The sequence below is a fragment of the Helianthus annuus genome, chromosome 12 (genome assembly GCF_002127325.2).
Source record: "Helianthus annuus cultivar XRQ/B chromosome 12, HanXRQr2.0-SUNRISE, whole genome shotgun sequence".
NCBI lineage: Eukaryota > Viridiplantae > Streptophyta > Magnoliopsida > Asterales > Asteraceae > Helianthus > Helianthus annuus.
In genome coordinates, this window is record NC_035444.2 from 85,234,494 (window position 1) to 85,251,879 (window position 17,386).

Consider the following 17,386-nt stretch of genomic DNA (forward strand, 5'->3'; position numbering starts at 1 on the left):
GTGGAGATGACCGGGCTCCCGGTCCGGACGGGTTTAACTTTCGATTCTTTAAAAAATTTTGGAGCCTGCTTGAGAACGACTTCCTGGCTATTATGTCGGCTTTCTTTGAATCCGGGCAAATTAACGATGGTTGTGGCTCCTCCTTCATCGCCCCGATCCCGAAAAAAAAGAGATCCTTCGGGGTTAAGCGATTACCGTCCTATTAGCTTGGTTGGGGTGGTCAACAAGGTCATCTCTAAGATTTTAGCCAACAGACTTAAGAACGTTCTGGGGACGGTCATCTCGCATAGTCAGTCTGCTTTTTTGGGAGATAGATTTATTTTGGACGGGCCCCTCATTATCAATGAGGTGTGCTCTTGGCTGAAAAAAGTAAAGAAAAAAGCCTTCCTGTTCAAAATTGATTTCGAAAAGGCGTATGACAATATCAACTGGGGCTTTGTGGTAGATGTGTTCAGACAGATGGGCTTCGGGGCAAGATGGTGTAAGTGGTTATGGGGAATCTTGTCCTCGGCTAGGGCTTCTGTTTTAGTTAATGGAGCGCCGACTTTCGAATTCAAATGTGGCAAAGGGATGAGGCAAGGCGACCCTATTTCGCCTTTTCTGTTTGTGGCAGTTATGGAAGCTTTGTCGTGTCTTCTTGATAAAGCTTCGGAGTCGGGCATTTTCTCGGGTGTTCGCCTTCCCAATGACGGTCCGGCTCTATCTCACCTGTTTTTCGCGGATGATGCCATTATTTTAGGTGATTGGGATATGGTAAATGCTCTTAATGTTGTCAGAATCTTAAGATGTTTTTTCGTATGTTCTGGTTTAAGAATCAACTTGGGGAAATCTAGCTTATTCGGTATCGGGGTGTATTTGTCGGAAGTGGAAAGTTTGGCGAACCATGTCGGGTGCAACACGGATTCTCTCCCGTTCAAATACATTGGCCTCAAGGTGGGGGCGAATATGAACCGAGTCGGTAACTGGAGACCCGTTTATGATATTTTCGAATCTAGACTCGCTTTGTGGAAGTCCGCTCTACTCTCAATCGGTGGGAGAGTAACGCTAATCCGGTCAGTTCTGGCTAGCCTTCCCAACTATTACTTCTCTCTTTATAAAGCTCCTATTAAGGTTGTCAAGGACCTGGAACGGATGATCAAAAAACTCTTATGGGGAGGGTCTTGCGACGTCAGGAAAACTCATTGGGTGGCTTGGGAGAGACTGACCTCTCCGGTTAAGTTGGGGGGGCTGGGTATCTGTAAATTGTTCAATGTCAACAGGGCCTTGTTATGCAAATGGGGATGGAGGTATAAAAAAGAGAAAGATAATCTGTGGGTCAAAGTTGTGGACGCGAGTCACTCAGGCGGCTCAAACTGGTCTCTTCTTCCTGTTATGAAGTCTGTTGGAGGTGTTTGGGTTAATATTGCTTCAGCCATCAATAAACCTTTGGCCGATAATATTTGTCTTCGGGGGAAGTTTAGCGGTAAAGTGGGTAGGGGGGACCGCGTACTCTTTTGGCTGGATCCTTGGCTAAGAGATGTGCCCCTCAAGGAAGTCTTCCCCTTCCTCTACTCGCTTGAGGTGGTTAAGACTTGTTCCGTACGTGATCGCGTGGAAGGGAATTGGTTATGGAGACACGATCCTGATTTGGACGACGAACGAAGGGAGTTGGACGAGTTGATGGCGGCTTTATCTACGGTTTCATTAAGTAATAAGGAGGACGACTGGATATGGTTGCCCGATCCTGCGGGTTCGTTTTCTGTAAAATCGGTTAGGATGCTCCTGGATGAAGCCGCTGTTAATAGGAACAACTTTGTGATGGAATGGTGCTCTTGGGTTCCCTTAAAATGTAACATCCTGGTTTGGAGAGCCGAAATGAACCGTATTCCGACGTCGGACGCTCTTCGGAAAAGGCATATCTTGGTCGGCGATGGGCTGTGCCCGTTATGCAAAGAGGAACCCGAGTCAGCTGAGCATATTTTTTCTTCGTGTATCTCGGCTGTTATTTTATGGCAAAAAATCAGCCGATGGTGCCGGTTAGCTCCGATCTTCGCGTTCTCTTTCAAGGATTTGTTGGAAATACATCATGATAGAAGCATTAATATTAAAGTTAAACCGGTGGTCCATGGTACCATTGTTACGGCGTGCTGGTGCATCTGGTCTGCCCGGAACAAGGCCATTTTTTCAGGGATTGATGCGAAGGTGGAGGCCATTTTCAGCGATGTCAGGTCATTAGGTTTTCTCTGGTATAAAAATAGAATTAAGAACAATCCCATCTCTTGGTCGGATTGGTGTAAATTTGTAATTATGTAACTTGTTTGCTGTTTTGTTTTGGCCTGCCCGGTTTTCGGGTGTGGTTGGTTTCTAATGAAATTTTCCTTTAAAAAAAAAGACTAGTCCTTACAAGTCCATATCACAAACACCTTCAATCCTTCCCTTACCATCAATTATAAATGGGGAAAGTGAATATGATGCTGTTAAGCACTTAACCTTACATGTGAAACCCTCAAAACTACGTAGTTTTGATTAAAAAAACTGAATTTATTTATTTTTTATTACTTTTTTCTCTCCATAACTTTCTCATCAAAACAGTTTCCGGTCGTTGTTTCAATTTAGCGCGTTTGATTGAACACCCAATTTTATCACCTATCGATTCAACGATCTGCAATGGATGAGTCATCGATATGTAGTTTCAATTGATTAATATTTCAAAACATGGAGCTTTTCATCCTTTTGTATTTTGATAAAGATGATCGTGGGTATGTCACAGAACACAAAATCCAACAGTCATTGATTGAATGCATGGTGATGCTTTAAAGTATTTTAATCAAAACGATCGCCACTGCCATTAAATCAATTTTTAGGTATTTTAAATAAAAACATGGAGATCGATTAATTGAATGCGCCTTCAGTTAACTGAATACTTGATTGATTAACTGAAAGGAAGGAAACTAAGTTTCTTCACTAAAGATTGTATAATGTAGACGAGAAGGCAAGGAAGATTTGTAGGGTATGAACGAATGAAGAATGAATAGGAATGATATGAACGCAAGGAGATAATACAAATCACGTATATTTTTCTTTTTCAGTTTTTTAGGGTTTTTTAATCAAAACTACGTAGTTTGAGGGTTTCACATGTAAGGTTAGGTGCTTAAGAGCACCATATTCACTTTCCCATTATAAATATCTAAAGTACTACTACCAAGGGAAATAAGTAATAAAAATCAGTAGAGAGTACTGATATAAATTAACAATAAATAAAACACCAACCATAAATAATTAGTATCATTCTTTATAAATTAATAACAATCATTTTGTTTTTCAAACAATATTTTCCAAGTCATTGTGTTAACGCATCCGTAAACAAGTCGATACATACATCAGAGCATCCACTTTCCAAGTCATTATTTTAACGAATCCGTAAACAAGTCAGATACATACATTAGAGCATCCACAATGCATTTACCAGTACGATCGACATATGACGTCACATCTTCACTTGGACTCTTGTTTTTTTTCCTGTTTAAACAACAATGTTTTTTTACATTATGTCCATCATTCACTACCGATATTTTCCACTCTATATAACCTCTCTCCACCAACCAAATATCCTTGGACTAAGGATGCTTCTAATGCAAATGATTTAATGTATCAACACTCATAATATTACCTTTTTTTTATATCCACGAGAATTCGTAACCTTGATAACTTACTGGACTCTATCAATACCACCCTAATCGATGAGATTATGTAAATCACATTTGTGCTAGCAAGATGACCTTCAAAAAATAATGGTACGAAACCAAGAGAAACAAGAGTCAAACCTTAGACCTCTTTTATAAACGACTGATCAGATGCTTACCACTACACCACCCCGTTAAGGGGGGTAGGAGCACTCCACTAGTGATGGAATTCCATCACTCACAACATACAATCAAGTTCCGCCATGTCATCGAGCTTTATTCCATCACTAGTGATCGATTTTAGTGGAAATGCCCATCATTAGTGATGGTTTTTTTAAAATTATAAACTAATAATAAACCGGCCCATCTTTAGTCCAACAGGCCTGGCCCATCTTTATGCAGATAAACACCCAACCTCCATCACCACAAACCCTAAATCATATCCACAACCAGAGCCTCCACACATCCGACCGCTCCTCAGCCACTCTCCACCGGAAAAAAATCGATCAGCCACTCCTCAGCCACTCTCCACCGGAAAAATCGCTTCTCAGTCACTCTCCACACATCCGGCTCTCATCACCATGGTAACAAAATCACGCGTGATAGTTGGCATGCGTTATATGATTTACGCGTTATCGAGTGGGCCGATGACGGTATATTACGCTACATCACGCGTAAAACTTGGTTCATAACGTGACGCCCCAGGTCTCCTAATAAAACAAGTTTTGCATCAATTATACACTAACTTAGAAAACCAGCCATCATCTTTCCCATAAAGCCAAAAACCACCCCTCCCTTTCCAATTTAACAAACACCCCTCACTCACCAATCACCACTTCCCTCCAACAAAATGGCAATCAACCTCTACTCTGAAACTTCCGGCACCGGCAACACCATAACAACAATGAGCCCAAGAATTTCATTCTCTCACGACTTCTCCCAATCCGATACCGTCCCCGTCGAGCAACTTCTCCGATCACTCTCCTCCTCGGACTTCAACTTCTGCATCAACCAACACCCCGACGCTTCCATGGCCGACGAGCTTTTCTCCGATGGCAAAATCATCCCCACACAAATCAAACAACAACAACAACAACTGCAACTGCAACCACCACCACCACCACCACCAATGCCACCACAATCACCCCCTCACCTAACGAAGTCGTTTTGGGGGTTCAAACGAAGCAGCAGCTGTGGCAACGGTTACGCACGGAGTTTGTGTCCAATTCCTTTGTTATCTCGGAGTAATTCAACCGGATCATCCACTAGCACGAAGCGATCATCGTCTTCGAAGAAACCTCCATTGAGGAAGATGAGTTATAGTTATGGCAACAATAGTAGTAGTGCTAATGGAGTGCGGATCAATCCGGTTTTGAATTTAGGGTTTGGATCGTTGTTTTCGAGTGGTAAGAAGAAATGAATTTAATTCGGGAAAATCATGAAAATAGACAAGTTCCAAGCAAATCATCAAAATATACATTGTATGTCAGCTACGGCTTAGCCTGCGTTTTTTGCTGGCTTAATAATATAAATATAATCATTTTTGTGATTGCTTGGTCAACATGTCTATTTTCATGATTTTCCGATTTTATTGAGTGTTCAAGTGTTTCTAATTAGGGTTTGATTATAAAAAATTACACAGGTATGATGGTATGAAACTGATATATATATATATATATATATATTTAAAATTTTGTATGAGGTTTAAAGTTTTGGGGATTGAGATTAGTGATTTGATTAGTAGTTGATTAATAATGGATTGGGTGTTATATTATGGTGTTAACTAGATGAGAAGACAGCAAATGTGTGTGGGGCAAAATAAGGGTTTCTTTTTCATGGGATTGAAGTGTAATCACATGCATTTGGGATTTTCTGTGATTTTAAAAAGGCAATATTTGCTTTCATGGGGTTGTTATGTTTAGTTGTCATTTTGGATGTATGTGTTCACTTATTATATGATGATACGGAATGGTTTCGATGGGTTCAGTTTCGGTTTTATTAGTTTTGTTTGGTTTGGTTTGTATATCTTTTAGTAAGGTTTTGGTTTTATGTGAATTTTCAAGCATAGTTTTATTATGTGTTCTATTACTTTTATGTGACTTGTTTGTTTATAGACATCAAATTTTAATAATTGGAATCAGTTTATGTCATTAAAAAGTTTGACTTATCTTTGCGTGATAATTTTCGTACGGCTACGCAAGCAAAGTTAAAATTGATGTTCCATTTTTGTTTGCAATGAGAGCTAATACATAAAATAACAATGTATTTTACACTTTTAACAATAATCGTATCATTCATACTTCATATTTTAAGAAAAATAGTAGAAAAAATCACTTTTAATTTTGTCACCCATAATTTATATAATTATATAATATAAACTAGTCTTAACCCTCCGCGTTGCGAGGCGGGGGACGTAAAACTGTGTTATCAGCGTTGCAGAGTAGGAACGTAAAATTGTGCTAAGTAGCAACCGAACCACGACTAAAACTGGGAAAAAACATAAAAAAAACACGAATTTTTAACACCACATGTGATGCAAAACTAGACATCGTGCTAAATAGCAACCGAATGAAAAATAACTAAGGAACCAAATGTCACCATGAAATACTGTGCTTAATAACAACCGAATTACGACCAAATCCTAAAAAAGGCGTACAACAAAATCTAATAAAAAACTAAGCTTGTTTAACTTTCTACGGTAAAATTATAAAAATATGAAATAAACTTGTAAAACAAAAATGAAAATAAAACCCTAAAGTTAAACAAAATTACAAAACCACAAAAGACAAAAATATATCACTATTCATCAATATGTGATGAATTAATACATATATATGAATTATATAATATGTAATATAAATTTGCAACATGTTTGTGCTATATGGTCTTGTACATAATGCTTCAAGACTTTGTTGTGTTTTTGGGTGTTGTAAGTGAAGTTTTATTTTTTGCACGGTGTCTTTATTTAGTAGCAAAATGAAATGTGGTCGTTATTCCTGAGATTAAGCAAGTATGACTTAGCCTCTACACGACCAAGAGTCGATTTTTGATTTTACATTTAAGCTTTCAATATTTTAAAGCTATACCAATATCTTACCCAAATTAAAGAGAATAAAATACCTTTTTTATAATGTATTTTTTTTAAATATTATTATGTATAAAAAGATTATGACCATTTAAAAAGTATAGAAAATTCTTTTATAAGTTCACAATATGTTCTAAAATATTTTTTTAGTTAATGTTTTATAATATATACTAGATTGTGAAAGCCGTGTGCAAACACGGGTAGTTTTTAAAAACCATGCATACAACATTTTATTAAACAACGAATGACTATACATTTTTTAAGATTTAATTAAAAGTAGATTATAAATAAACGGAACATATTTTAAATAACAAATAAAAGGGAACATCTTTTAAATAACAAATAAATAACAATCGAGCACACATTGTTCTATATTCCATGATCGTAAATTTTGAAACATCTCTGGATGCAAGATCCTTCATTGTTGGAGTATAGCATTCCATAAATCTTTAATCTTCATTTCTTAAAATACAACCTTCACCAGATGATCCTACACAAGGAATAAGATGAAACTGGTTCTGATATCTACTTAATATATTAAATAAAAATATTATATATAACGAATAGGCGTATTCACTAATGCTAGTGAAGTTTATACATAAAACTCAAGCTCGAGCTCTTTTGTTAAAAGAGCTCCAATATAAATGAGCTCAAATTCGAGCTCGTTTAAGCTCACTTTAGCTCGAGCTTTTATCAAATCAATCTCAAGCATCCTATCGTCTCTTGTAACATCCTCGACGGTTCTTCACAACCGGCGTCGGCTTCCGATCGGCTTATACATAAAACTCAAGCTTGGCATAGAAATTAAATAAAGAAATTATACTTTAACAAACTTTAAAGTTGGAAATATACACGTATACATACAATTCCGGAAAATTAAAGTATAGAACAATAATGCAAGATACATGATACTAAGCTATAGACAGATTACAATTATAACTCATAAGCGTAACTATAAACAAATAATAACTCTTTAAGATTCAAGTAATTTAAATATGTGGTGAGGCCCTATGATCATATACCCAAACAATCATTTTAAGAAGACCCTTGTAATACCATGATCGGCATTCTTTAGTTACTGATCAAGGCGTTCCAGAGAAGGCGTTGTTGCTGGTGTTGAGTGGTTGCCTGCCCACCCCCTCAGCTTCAAGTCCATCCGGCCCTTCTTGAATAGTACACTGAACACGATTATAATACATTATACATACCAGACAACAATAATTAGAAGCTCAATGATGATCAAGGATTGAAAGCAATAAGGAGCAGCCTTATCCATAACACCAGAAACATGATACAACTCTTTGTTATATGAATGCAATAAGGAGCAACCTTATCATTCAACTCAAATTGTGGCATTTTATGAGAGATGTATTCAAGATCCCAAACCATGACACAAATTAGTTTAGGCATCACGGGTATGCTTTACGACTCTGTTGCAAACTCTCTCGTGTTACAGGTCATCATTGGGACATGATTCTCTCTTAAGCCACAATCAACCTTCGGTATGCCATTTTTGGGCTTCACGATTATAATGGTCGTAGGGCCTATAACCGGCTACCTTGGATATAGTCACTTAGGTTCTTCATTTCAGCATTCTTGGCATTTAAAAGCGAATCCTTAACTGGGTTTGCAACCCATATCAGGAACGCTACCGCCTTAGTCTGAACTAAACCTTTACTTCTAATATATCTTAGTTCGAGCGCATTCTCCACAATGTTAGGACTCGTGTTTAACACTTGTTACCTGACATTCTTAAGGAATAACCTGATACTAGGATTCAAGTTTTAATACTGATACTAAATCGAATAGATATCGCTTACGCCCACGAAGGAACCCTACACACCATCCTACACGAGCAATTTCCTCCTAATTTCGGGTCGAAATTCCCAAAAGTAGGGGAGACTGTAACATCTGGGAAAAACAAATCCTACAAAACCCGAATCATTTTATAAACCGGATCCGAAAACGTAATAAATAAAAATGTGAACTTTCGTTATTATCTTTTATTATTTGAAACTATTAAAAAAATACTTCAGAAGACAAAACATCAAAACGAATTAAAGATATTCATTTATTATTGTTATTTTTTTTAATTAGAACCACATATGCAATTTTACAATGTTACGTAATTTTTAAAACTAATATATGAATCAATTTATAAATTAGATGGCTGCTTGTGGCTAAATGATTCATGAGAAGTAACATTATTATTATTTAATAATAGCCATTGAATTGGATGTTGTTGTCAAGTAAATATAATTTAATATGGAATTGTTATTTAGTTTTAAATTGATTTGATTAAAATCACTAAATATATTAAGAGAACCTTCAAGAGCTTTTGGGTTTCCCCTCCATTGATTAAATTCACCAAATATATTTAAGAGAACCTTTAAGAGCTTTTGGGTTTCCACTCCATTTAATAACCACCATAAATTGAATGATTAATTTAGTAGAAGAATTATATTGAATGCGAATAAATCTATACCTTATAATAAAACAAAACAAACTTATGCTATGTGTCCTATTCTTAAAAAGCTCATTGCCACCTGTCATCTAATTGTATGTCTGAATTTTCTTTTGAGCGGCAATGTATTGGAGGTCTTTTGCATCCCTCTTTTCACTTTCATTTGACATACTAATATTTTCCTAAATCTATACACATATATCAGTTTCCATCCTTCTCTCATATCAGTTTTTCTAATCCTACCAGAGATCCGAATTCCATCTTTCTCTATGATCATCTTCCAAAATATGAATGAGTTTCCATATTTAAGGATCATTGGTTGCATAAACCCTAGATCTATAAATCCATACATATTCAGTCGTTTCTTCACATCGATTTGGCTGTCAATCGATTTGTCAAGCATTATTTAAGGTACAATTCTTTAATCTGTTTGCATATTTCTCTGGTTGTTGACATCTATGTTGTTATCAATCATTTTTAGGGCTTTTTTTGAAGACGTTTTTGTATCAATCTCTGATTTTGTATCGATTTCCACTGAATAACATAAGTAAACATATGAATCTTTTGTGAAGCTTCTGATTTGTATCAATTTTTAGGGCTCTTATATTAGGGGTTTCTTATCTTGACTTATTCTGATGTTGTATCAATTTTTAGGGCTTTTTTTTGAATATGTGTTTGTATCAATCTCTGATTTTGTATCGATTTCAATGTTATTAGGATTTTTAGGGTTTTGAAGATATTAGTTGTTTTTGCGATTTCAATGTTATTAGGATTTAGGAATATATTAGGTGTATTTATTTCCGGTTTTGCATCATTTATCATCATTTTTTGTAAGAAATTAGATTTTGTTTGTTTTATTTTATAACGAAGTTGTTTGGATGATCTATTATTATATGTCACTACAATAGTAATTTTGCGTAATGTACCTTTTGAGTTTTGTCATATATGATTAAAATTTGAAATACTATTCTTATTATTTATATTTATACTTGCACTCGAATTACATCTTTCAATTTAACAATGATTTTAAATAAATTTCAATTATCTTTTAATACATTATTATCATTGAATACTTTCCTTCTTAACAAGTCGTTTTCAATATACATTTGGACTCATTTTGAATTCCAAGAACACATATCTAAGAATTAGGAAAGTTGTATTAATTAGAATAGATAATTTAAAATTATATTCCACTTTATAAATTCTGTTTATTTTCTTCAATTTAAATTAGAACATCCTTTCCTTTAGTTATATAAATCAATCAATTTCAGTTATATATTAAAACACAATTCTACGTATTACTAGACACGAATTTCTTAATCAATTTTATATATTCAATTTATATAGTTTCTTTGATTAACATTTTATCTTCTAATATATAGTTTTCATTCATACATTATATAAAGTGATAGAACTGCTATTCTTGCCTTACACTACTTTAATTGCATTTTTGGTATATTAGAGATGAAAACTCGGTATGCATGTAATTGTGAATATGTTTGTTATTCTTTTTGTAACGATTTTCTTAAATTTGTTTCTTATCGTTTATATTTTTGGATCTCTCCCATAAATCATACTTACGTATAAGTTTTGATTAAGATTCTCATAAAAAAATATGTTTTAACTGGACATGTTTTTAATTTTTATATATATTTTTTTTGTAGATTTGATGGGAGGACTTGATTCCTTGAATCTCAAAGAGATTTGGAGTTTAGAGCAGCAAACTGATACAAGTCGATAACACATAAGATTAAGAAAGGTATGTTGCATCTTCTTCATTTCTTTTCATGCACTTATATGCTAAGTAGTGAAACTATATATATAATATTGTTAAAATCGATGATACTGAGTGCTTATTTGACCCTATTGATTTGCCGATTTTTAAACGATTTCTCATTGTTATATCATGGGAGAATATGATACTAAGTGCGTATTTGAAGTTATATCATGGGAGAATATGATACACATTTTTTTACAATGCAGACCAACATGGTTACATGGTTGATGGATAGCAAGATATTGCAACAATGAGTACAAGTATCCGAGGCTTACTAAAGGTATGGGTTCTAATAAGTCCATTTGTATTTTTTAATGTGTTTTTTTCAATTCCTTTTTTAGAGTTATATTTCACACTTAAAACTATTTACATAAACAAATATGTATGCTCAGAATTTGATTAGTAAACTAAATATTGCTTGGATAAAGAAAAGTGTTTATGGTGAAATAAGTTGTTTTAGTAAGCAGTTTAAGAATACTTGGTTGATTTAAAATGGCAACGTTACCCTTTAAGTTAAATTAACTGTTATTAGTAATAAGCGGATTTTTGCATCTGCTTATACACAAGTGGAAAAATTTTGACTTCTTTGACCCGTATAATTTTTAGCCAAATTTCTTAAATTTTACCCTTTTGACCCGTTAGCTATTTTGATACAAACCAAACTGACCCATTTAAGAGAGCTTCTAACACCTACATCAAAGGGAGGTGGTGGTGCTGGTGAAGGTTTTGATGTTACAAAAAGTGGTGATGCAAGGGTTGGTCTTGTGGGATTCCCCTCTATTGGAAAATCAACACTTTTACATAAGTTAACTGACACTTTTTCAGAGGTACATATTTTATATATTTATTGTTGGAAATTAAATATGGTTATACTTTAAAATTTGTTGTTGGCCCACCAAAAGTATCAAGAACATCTTACATTATTATTGTTAAGTTTATGGTTATTGTTCAAATTACATTTGACATTCTAAAGGCCCATGGTATTATGTTGTTACCAGGTTGCTTCATATGAGTTTACTACTCTCACCTGCATTCCAGGTGTTAATACATATCGATGAGCTAAGATTCAGGTACTACTCTTATCTGTTTTACACTTTTACTTTTTTTTTTTGTTTTGGTGTATTAAAAAAAGAGATATACGAGTTCCAACATGAACCTTAAATAGATGTTGACTTAGGCCTGTAAATGAACCGAATGAACACGAAGAAAGCCATGTTTGTGTTTGTTCATTTAACTTTAACCAAACACAAACACGAACATATAATCGAACACATTTTTTTGTTTGTGTTCGTTTATTTAGAAAATGAGCATGTGTGTGTTCGTTTATGTTCGTTCGTTTAAAACCTAAACGAATAGTTCACGAACATAAACAATTTGAAGTTAGATGTTGGATAACTGGGTAGATGGGTGTATCTTTGGATAGCAATTTGAAGTATTGAAGCCCTATTTTGTGTTTATACTGATATACTTGGTAATTTGGGAAAATGAGAATCTGAATTTTATAATATGGTTAAAGCCTACGAATATGGCAGTTTGATTTGGACCAGAGACGAATGGGGAATACTATGGGCCTGTTAAATAGGTAACCTGATGTTCTTCTCAACTTTTTTATTGAATGTACTTTTTAAGAATTACATTTGGTTGCTACGTCATCCAAATGTTAATAAAGATTAGAGGTGGCAAGATGGGCATGCTAGGCCAATTTTGTAATACGGTTCATGTTATGTTAAATCAACCCGAAAACACTATTTAGTCTATCGTTTACAATAATTACTTTGTTTATCATTGCAATAATAATCTAAACTTTTTACACAGTTCTTCTAGGAGGTTCTATGCTTAAGAATGTAGCCTTTGGGAGACTTACAAGTTTAAATCCATTTGTTCCATTTTCTTTTCAGTCATTTTTTTTAATTTGACCCGTTTGAGATAAAATAAAACCCAAATTGACCCATTTAAAAGTAAAAGGGTAGTGGTTACCACTTTTATTACTAGAGATTAAACTTACAGCTTCGATGTTTGTGGGCTCGCAGATAAGGAAGTGGCTAAAATCACAGGACAATGTAGGAGTGGCGGATGGATCTCGGTTCTTTTTAATATTCATTTTGTTTCGGGGGGTGAAATGATCTTATTACGGGATAATGCGCTTATAAAGGATGCTTATGAAGTGATTATCAACTTTTTGTTTGTATACTTTACAATTTAACTGTTGGTGTTCGTTATGGTTATAAATACGTTATGGTTATAAATATATAACTTATTGTGTTTGTTTTATATTTTCATTCTTGGTTTTGTACACTATTATTGTTGCGAGCTGGTGTGGAGCTCAATCTTACAGTAGACAAAATTACCATTTTTACTGTAGACAAAATTACCAATTTAATTGATTTTGTTTATCTTTCAATCTTGGAAAACGTCAACAATCATGATTATTTTAGCAAGCGGGCTATACTTGCACCTAAGAATGACGTGCATGAGATTAATGACAGTTTCATGTATTTCAATTTGTCGTCGTAATATAATTTATTCGGTTGTCTTTTACCGTGTATAAAATCATAATATTTAATCTTAGCAGTATTAAACCAATGTTTTATGTGTTTAGTTGGTGTTAAGCCACCCGCGAAACTTGCGGGTTCTTAGACTAGTTATGATACTAAATGAAACCTTCATCTACTTTTGCATTACAACCAATTTCACTAAAACTCTCTTCAAGTCACGATTCTTCATTTTAGAGTTTGGAATTTCTCTCTACGATTTCTCCTTCAACACTTAACCTTTTCAGGTGATTCTTATGTCCATCTTGCTTTATTTTTCAAGCTTTACAAAAACCCTCTATCAATTTCTGTTGATAGAAGGCAATTGTTGATCAGTTAGATTTAATTAATTCTTGGGTTTCATAAGCATTTGGGGATTTCTGTGTTTTATAAAATTGAATCAAATAATTTGTTCCATATTGTTTCTAGACAAATGTTAAGATGAAATTTCAGTAGTGTTCATGCTAATCAGTATTACTTATTTTTATAGAATTTATTTTTGTCATAATCTAGTATATATGCTTATAATTTGCTAGGATTATCATGCTACTAATTCTTGTTAAAAATTCTAGATTTGTAGAATTACTGAATTTCCATAATATTAATTAGAAAATTCTTATATATAATATTTACTAATTTAATTGTATTTTACCATGTTAATTTATACTTTATGCAAAATATATAAATTGTTAGAAATCTATATCATATTAACCTATAAATTTTGCCTTTAAGTATATACCATTTAGATATGATATTTTGATCATAGGTTTAATCAAATTAGTTTTTGGACCATAAACAAATTGACTAAAAAGGTTAATTGAGCATAAGTATATATATGGTTAAATTGGACTATAAGTATATATTTATGTCTTAGACAATATTATGGACTGTTATATATTTTTGTCACTAAATTTAAGTCTCGTCCAATAAAAATATATATTTTATTAAAATAAGCATTTGACGGAACGTCCTTCAAATCCTGGTACCAATTTTCGGAAAAAGGAGTCTGAATCGTCTCGGTGGGGACATCCTCTTTCCCCCTAAAAGTCATTCATCGGAATAACCCCAACTTTAATGAAGAAGAACTTTTGTTTCCAGTCATGAAACGACTTTGGGGTTGCAGCAAGATCTTTTTTGTAGATGCCCTTTGCATAAAAGAATAGAATCCCTGATAACAGTGCATTTGATGGAACACTCGAAATCGAGGAACCATCGGTTCAATATGCATTGTACGACACACAAATTCGAAGTGATGAACCCTAACCATACCAATAGGGTGCATCTGGGAGATATGAAACTTGTAATAATCAAGAATATCAAGGAAAAATTTCAATGCAGGCAATCGGAAATTGCCTGCAGAGAAAAAGTCCCAAAATAAAGTGATATACCAGGCCGGAGCATCCGCCGCCGTTTGACCCTCGTCAGGATACCGAGCACTCCAACTTTCCGGAAATTTAAAATTTCGAATCAAACCGTCGAAAGTTTCCCTAGACCACTTCAATGGTGGATGTTCGGGAGCCATTTCTTCAGCAGAGTCTTCGTGATGATCTCCGGTTGACATAAGAGAGAGAGAAATTACAAATCCTTTCAAGAAACAGATAAAGGAGACGAAGAAGAAAAGGGCTTTCAAGAAAGCAATGATCAACGAAAACAAGCAATTGAAAAGATTTATATACTCACCACCATAAATAACCTAGATAACCGCAACAACACCTTTTTCGGGGTTGGCATGGTTATCTAAGCGTCAGGGGCGAGTGAGAAAGAACAATAAACGCGAGTTCACTCGCGCGTGGGAAATACGGTCAGTAATGTGCAACTGACAGCGACAGCCTGTCATACATCAACAATTATTATTGTACCTTTCCACATGCCGAGAGTCAAGATTTTCAAAATCATAATGATGAGCAAGAGTATCTTCTCCAAAAAGATTCTCTACTTCCGCGCCAAAAACCCTACAACAAAAAAGCACCTCTCTCTCATAGTCTAGTGCTCCACTTATTTGCATAAGAGGAACACTAGACTGGGGGGACTTGAAGGGGTAAGGTCCCGAAAACCTTGCTTCAAGTACTTGGGACCATACCACAACCTCGTTTTTCTAACCCTCTTTAGACCTTGCGCGGCCGCGCACTGGTCCTACAAGGAGAACTTAGAAAGAAAACAACATCCTACATCCGCGCGCTAAAAGGAAACTAGCAAATCCTTGCGCCGATCTCCATAGCAGAAAGGATAAAAAATCTTAGCACACTTCCGCATAAATAATACCCAGACTTGGATATTATTAATTTCTCTGCTACCACAGAACTAACATGAGGAAGAGCCACACAGGATTACAGCTGTATTCTTCTAGAAGACTCCATCGTGCACCACCAGTCGGTTATAACCGAATGGCCACGTGGCATCATCCCAGGCTCCTTTGAAGTCACGATGATGGCACGGAATTGAAGAGAGATCTTCACTTGTCCACTTTCCACGTGGCAATACCCCAACCGTTGATCGAGATCGTGATCCGTGTGCTCTCACACTCGTTAGTAACTAACGGAAGGAAAAAATATCCGCTGACGGAAATAGCATTTTTCGTCAATATTTCACCAACAGGTTTTCCCGCCCAAACTTCGGCTATAAATAGAAGGATAATTCAGGTATAATTCTCAAGTTACATGCACTTCACTTTCACTTCTTCTTCATAAACCTTGTACTTATTCTCACGCCGGAGGGTGGTCACGGAGAGAACCCCCATTCTCCCCGTGGCGAGTCTAACGGTGGTTGTTTTGCAGCTAGGGTGGTCATGGTTGAACGTTATGTATTTGGGTTATTTCCATCTTGGTCAAAGTTCCTCAAACCATGGATTCTAATGGGTTAATCGGTAACCATGAAAACACAAGCAAAAAATTGTCGATAATGAGTGCTTCTAGATAAGATGTATTTTCTTGCAATATATATACTTTCATACTATCTTGAAACCTCAATCTAACTCCATACCGAACTCCATAACTCATACGCCTCGTTCATTGTAGGATAACCTTGGCGTTTTCTCTAAACTCTCAAGACTCTCTGCTCATGTTTTTGGAAGCTTTTGCTAACTATGAGTATACATGACCCTCTTTTCGTTTCCACACTTTTGGGTGCAATATATATTACCATATTAAAACTCACACAAACACACATATTGTCACGACCCCCGACCCCTATCCTGGCCGGAATCGGAAGCCGCGAGCAGTCCAGTGGTACCGGTGATTATTTTGAAAAACATTGCAGCGGAAATTTCATCAGGACCGTGAGTTAGGAAAAATATCAGAGTTTAGAAACACCGGATTTTATTTAAATAGATGGAATAAGTTCCATGTTTTACAAAGGTAGCTTTTAATAAAAACAATATTTCTTAATTTGATTTAATTAATAAAATAAGCCACTTCTTGATGCCTTCGGTGCCGGATCCAATTCTTACTCCAATATACTGTAATTACCTGAAACACGTTTTAAAAAGGTTTTGTCAGCAGGAAATACTGAGTGAGTTCATTCAGGTTTTATATAAAACAGATTTGTTATAATTCACAGTATTAAGGGGAATTACAATGTTTCTGATATCAAACCAACTACCCACAGTATTTGTCACTCGACCATCCATTGGCTAGCCCATTTGTCCAATGGTGTCTGTGACTGTGGTCAGATCACCCCTTGGCCACCCGTTTGTCCAAGTGTGACGGGAAATAAGTAATGTATATAAAACCCCACATACCGGCTGTAATTTGGTGATTACAAAAACTTAATCCCTGTAATTATAACTTTGAAAATAACTTGGAGTTTTGTAAAACAGTTGACTCACAAACTGTGAGAAAAGAGTTTATAAAAGAGGAATGACTCACTTTA

General features: G+C 35.2%; 1 protein-coding gene and 1 long non-coding RNA gene across 2 annotated transcripts; both read left to right on the forward strand.

Annotated features, from left to right (window-relative positions):
• The first annotated feature begins 4,056 nt into the window (after positions 1-4,056).
• Positions 4,057-5,663, forward strand: LOC110895388. The gene is made up of 2 exons (XM_022142701.2): positions 4,057-5,068; positions 5,450-5,663. The coding sequence occupies exons 1-2, from the start codon at positions 4,513-4,515 to the stop codon at positions 5,482-5,484; spliced, it is 591 nt and encodes a 196-aa protein (XP_021998393.1). The 5' UTR covers positions 4,057-4,512; the 3' UTR covers positions 5,485-5,663.
• A 5,970-nt stretch (positions 5,664-11,633) lies between these two features.
• LOC110896880 lies at positions 11,634-12,193 on the forward strand. Its single transcript, XR_002568245.2, has 3 exons — positions 11,634-11,815; positions 11,987-12,058; positions 12,166-12,193. It is a non-coding gene; the product is annotated as an uncharacterized LOC110896880 (long non-coding RNA).
• The last annotated feature ends 5,193 nt before the right edge of the window (positions 12,194-17,386 follow it).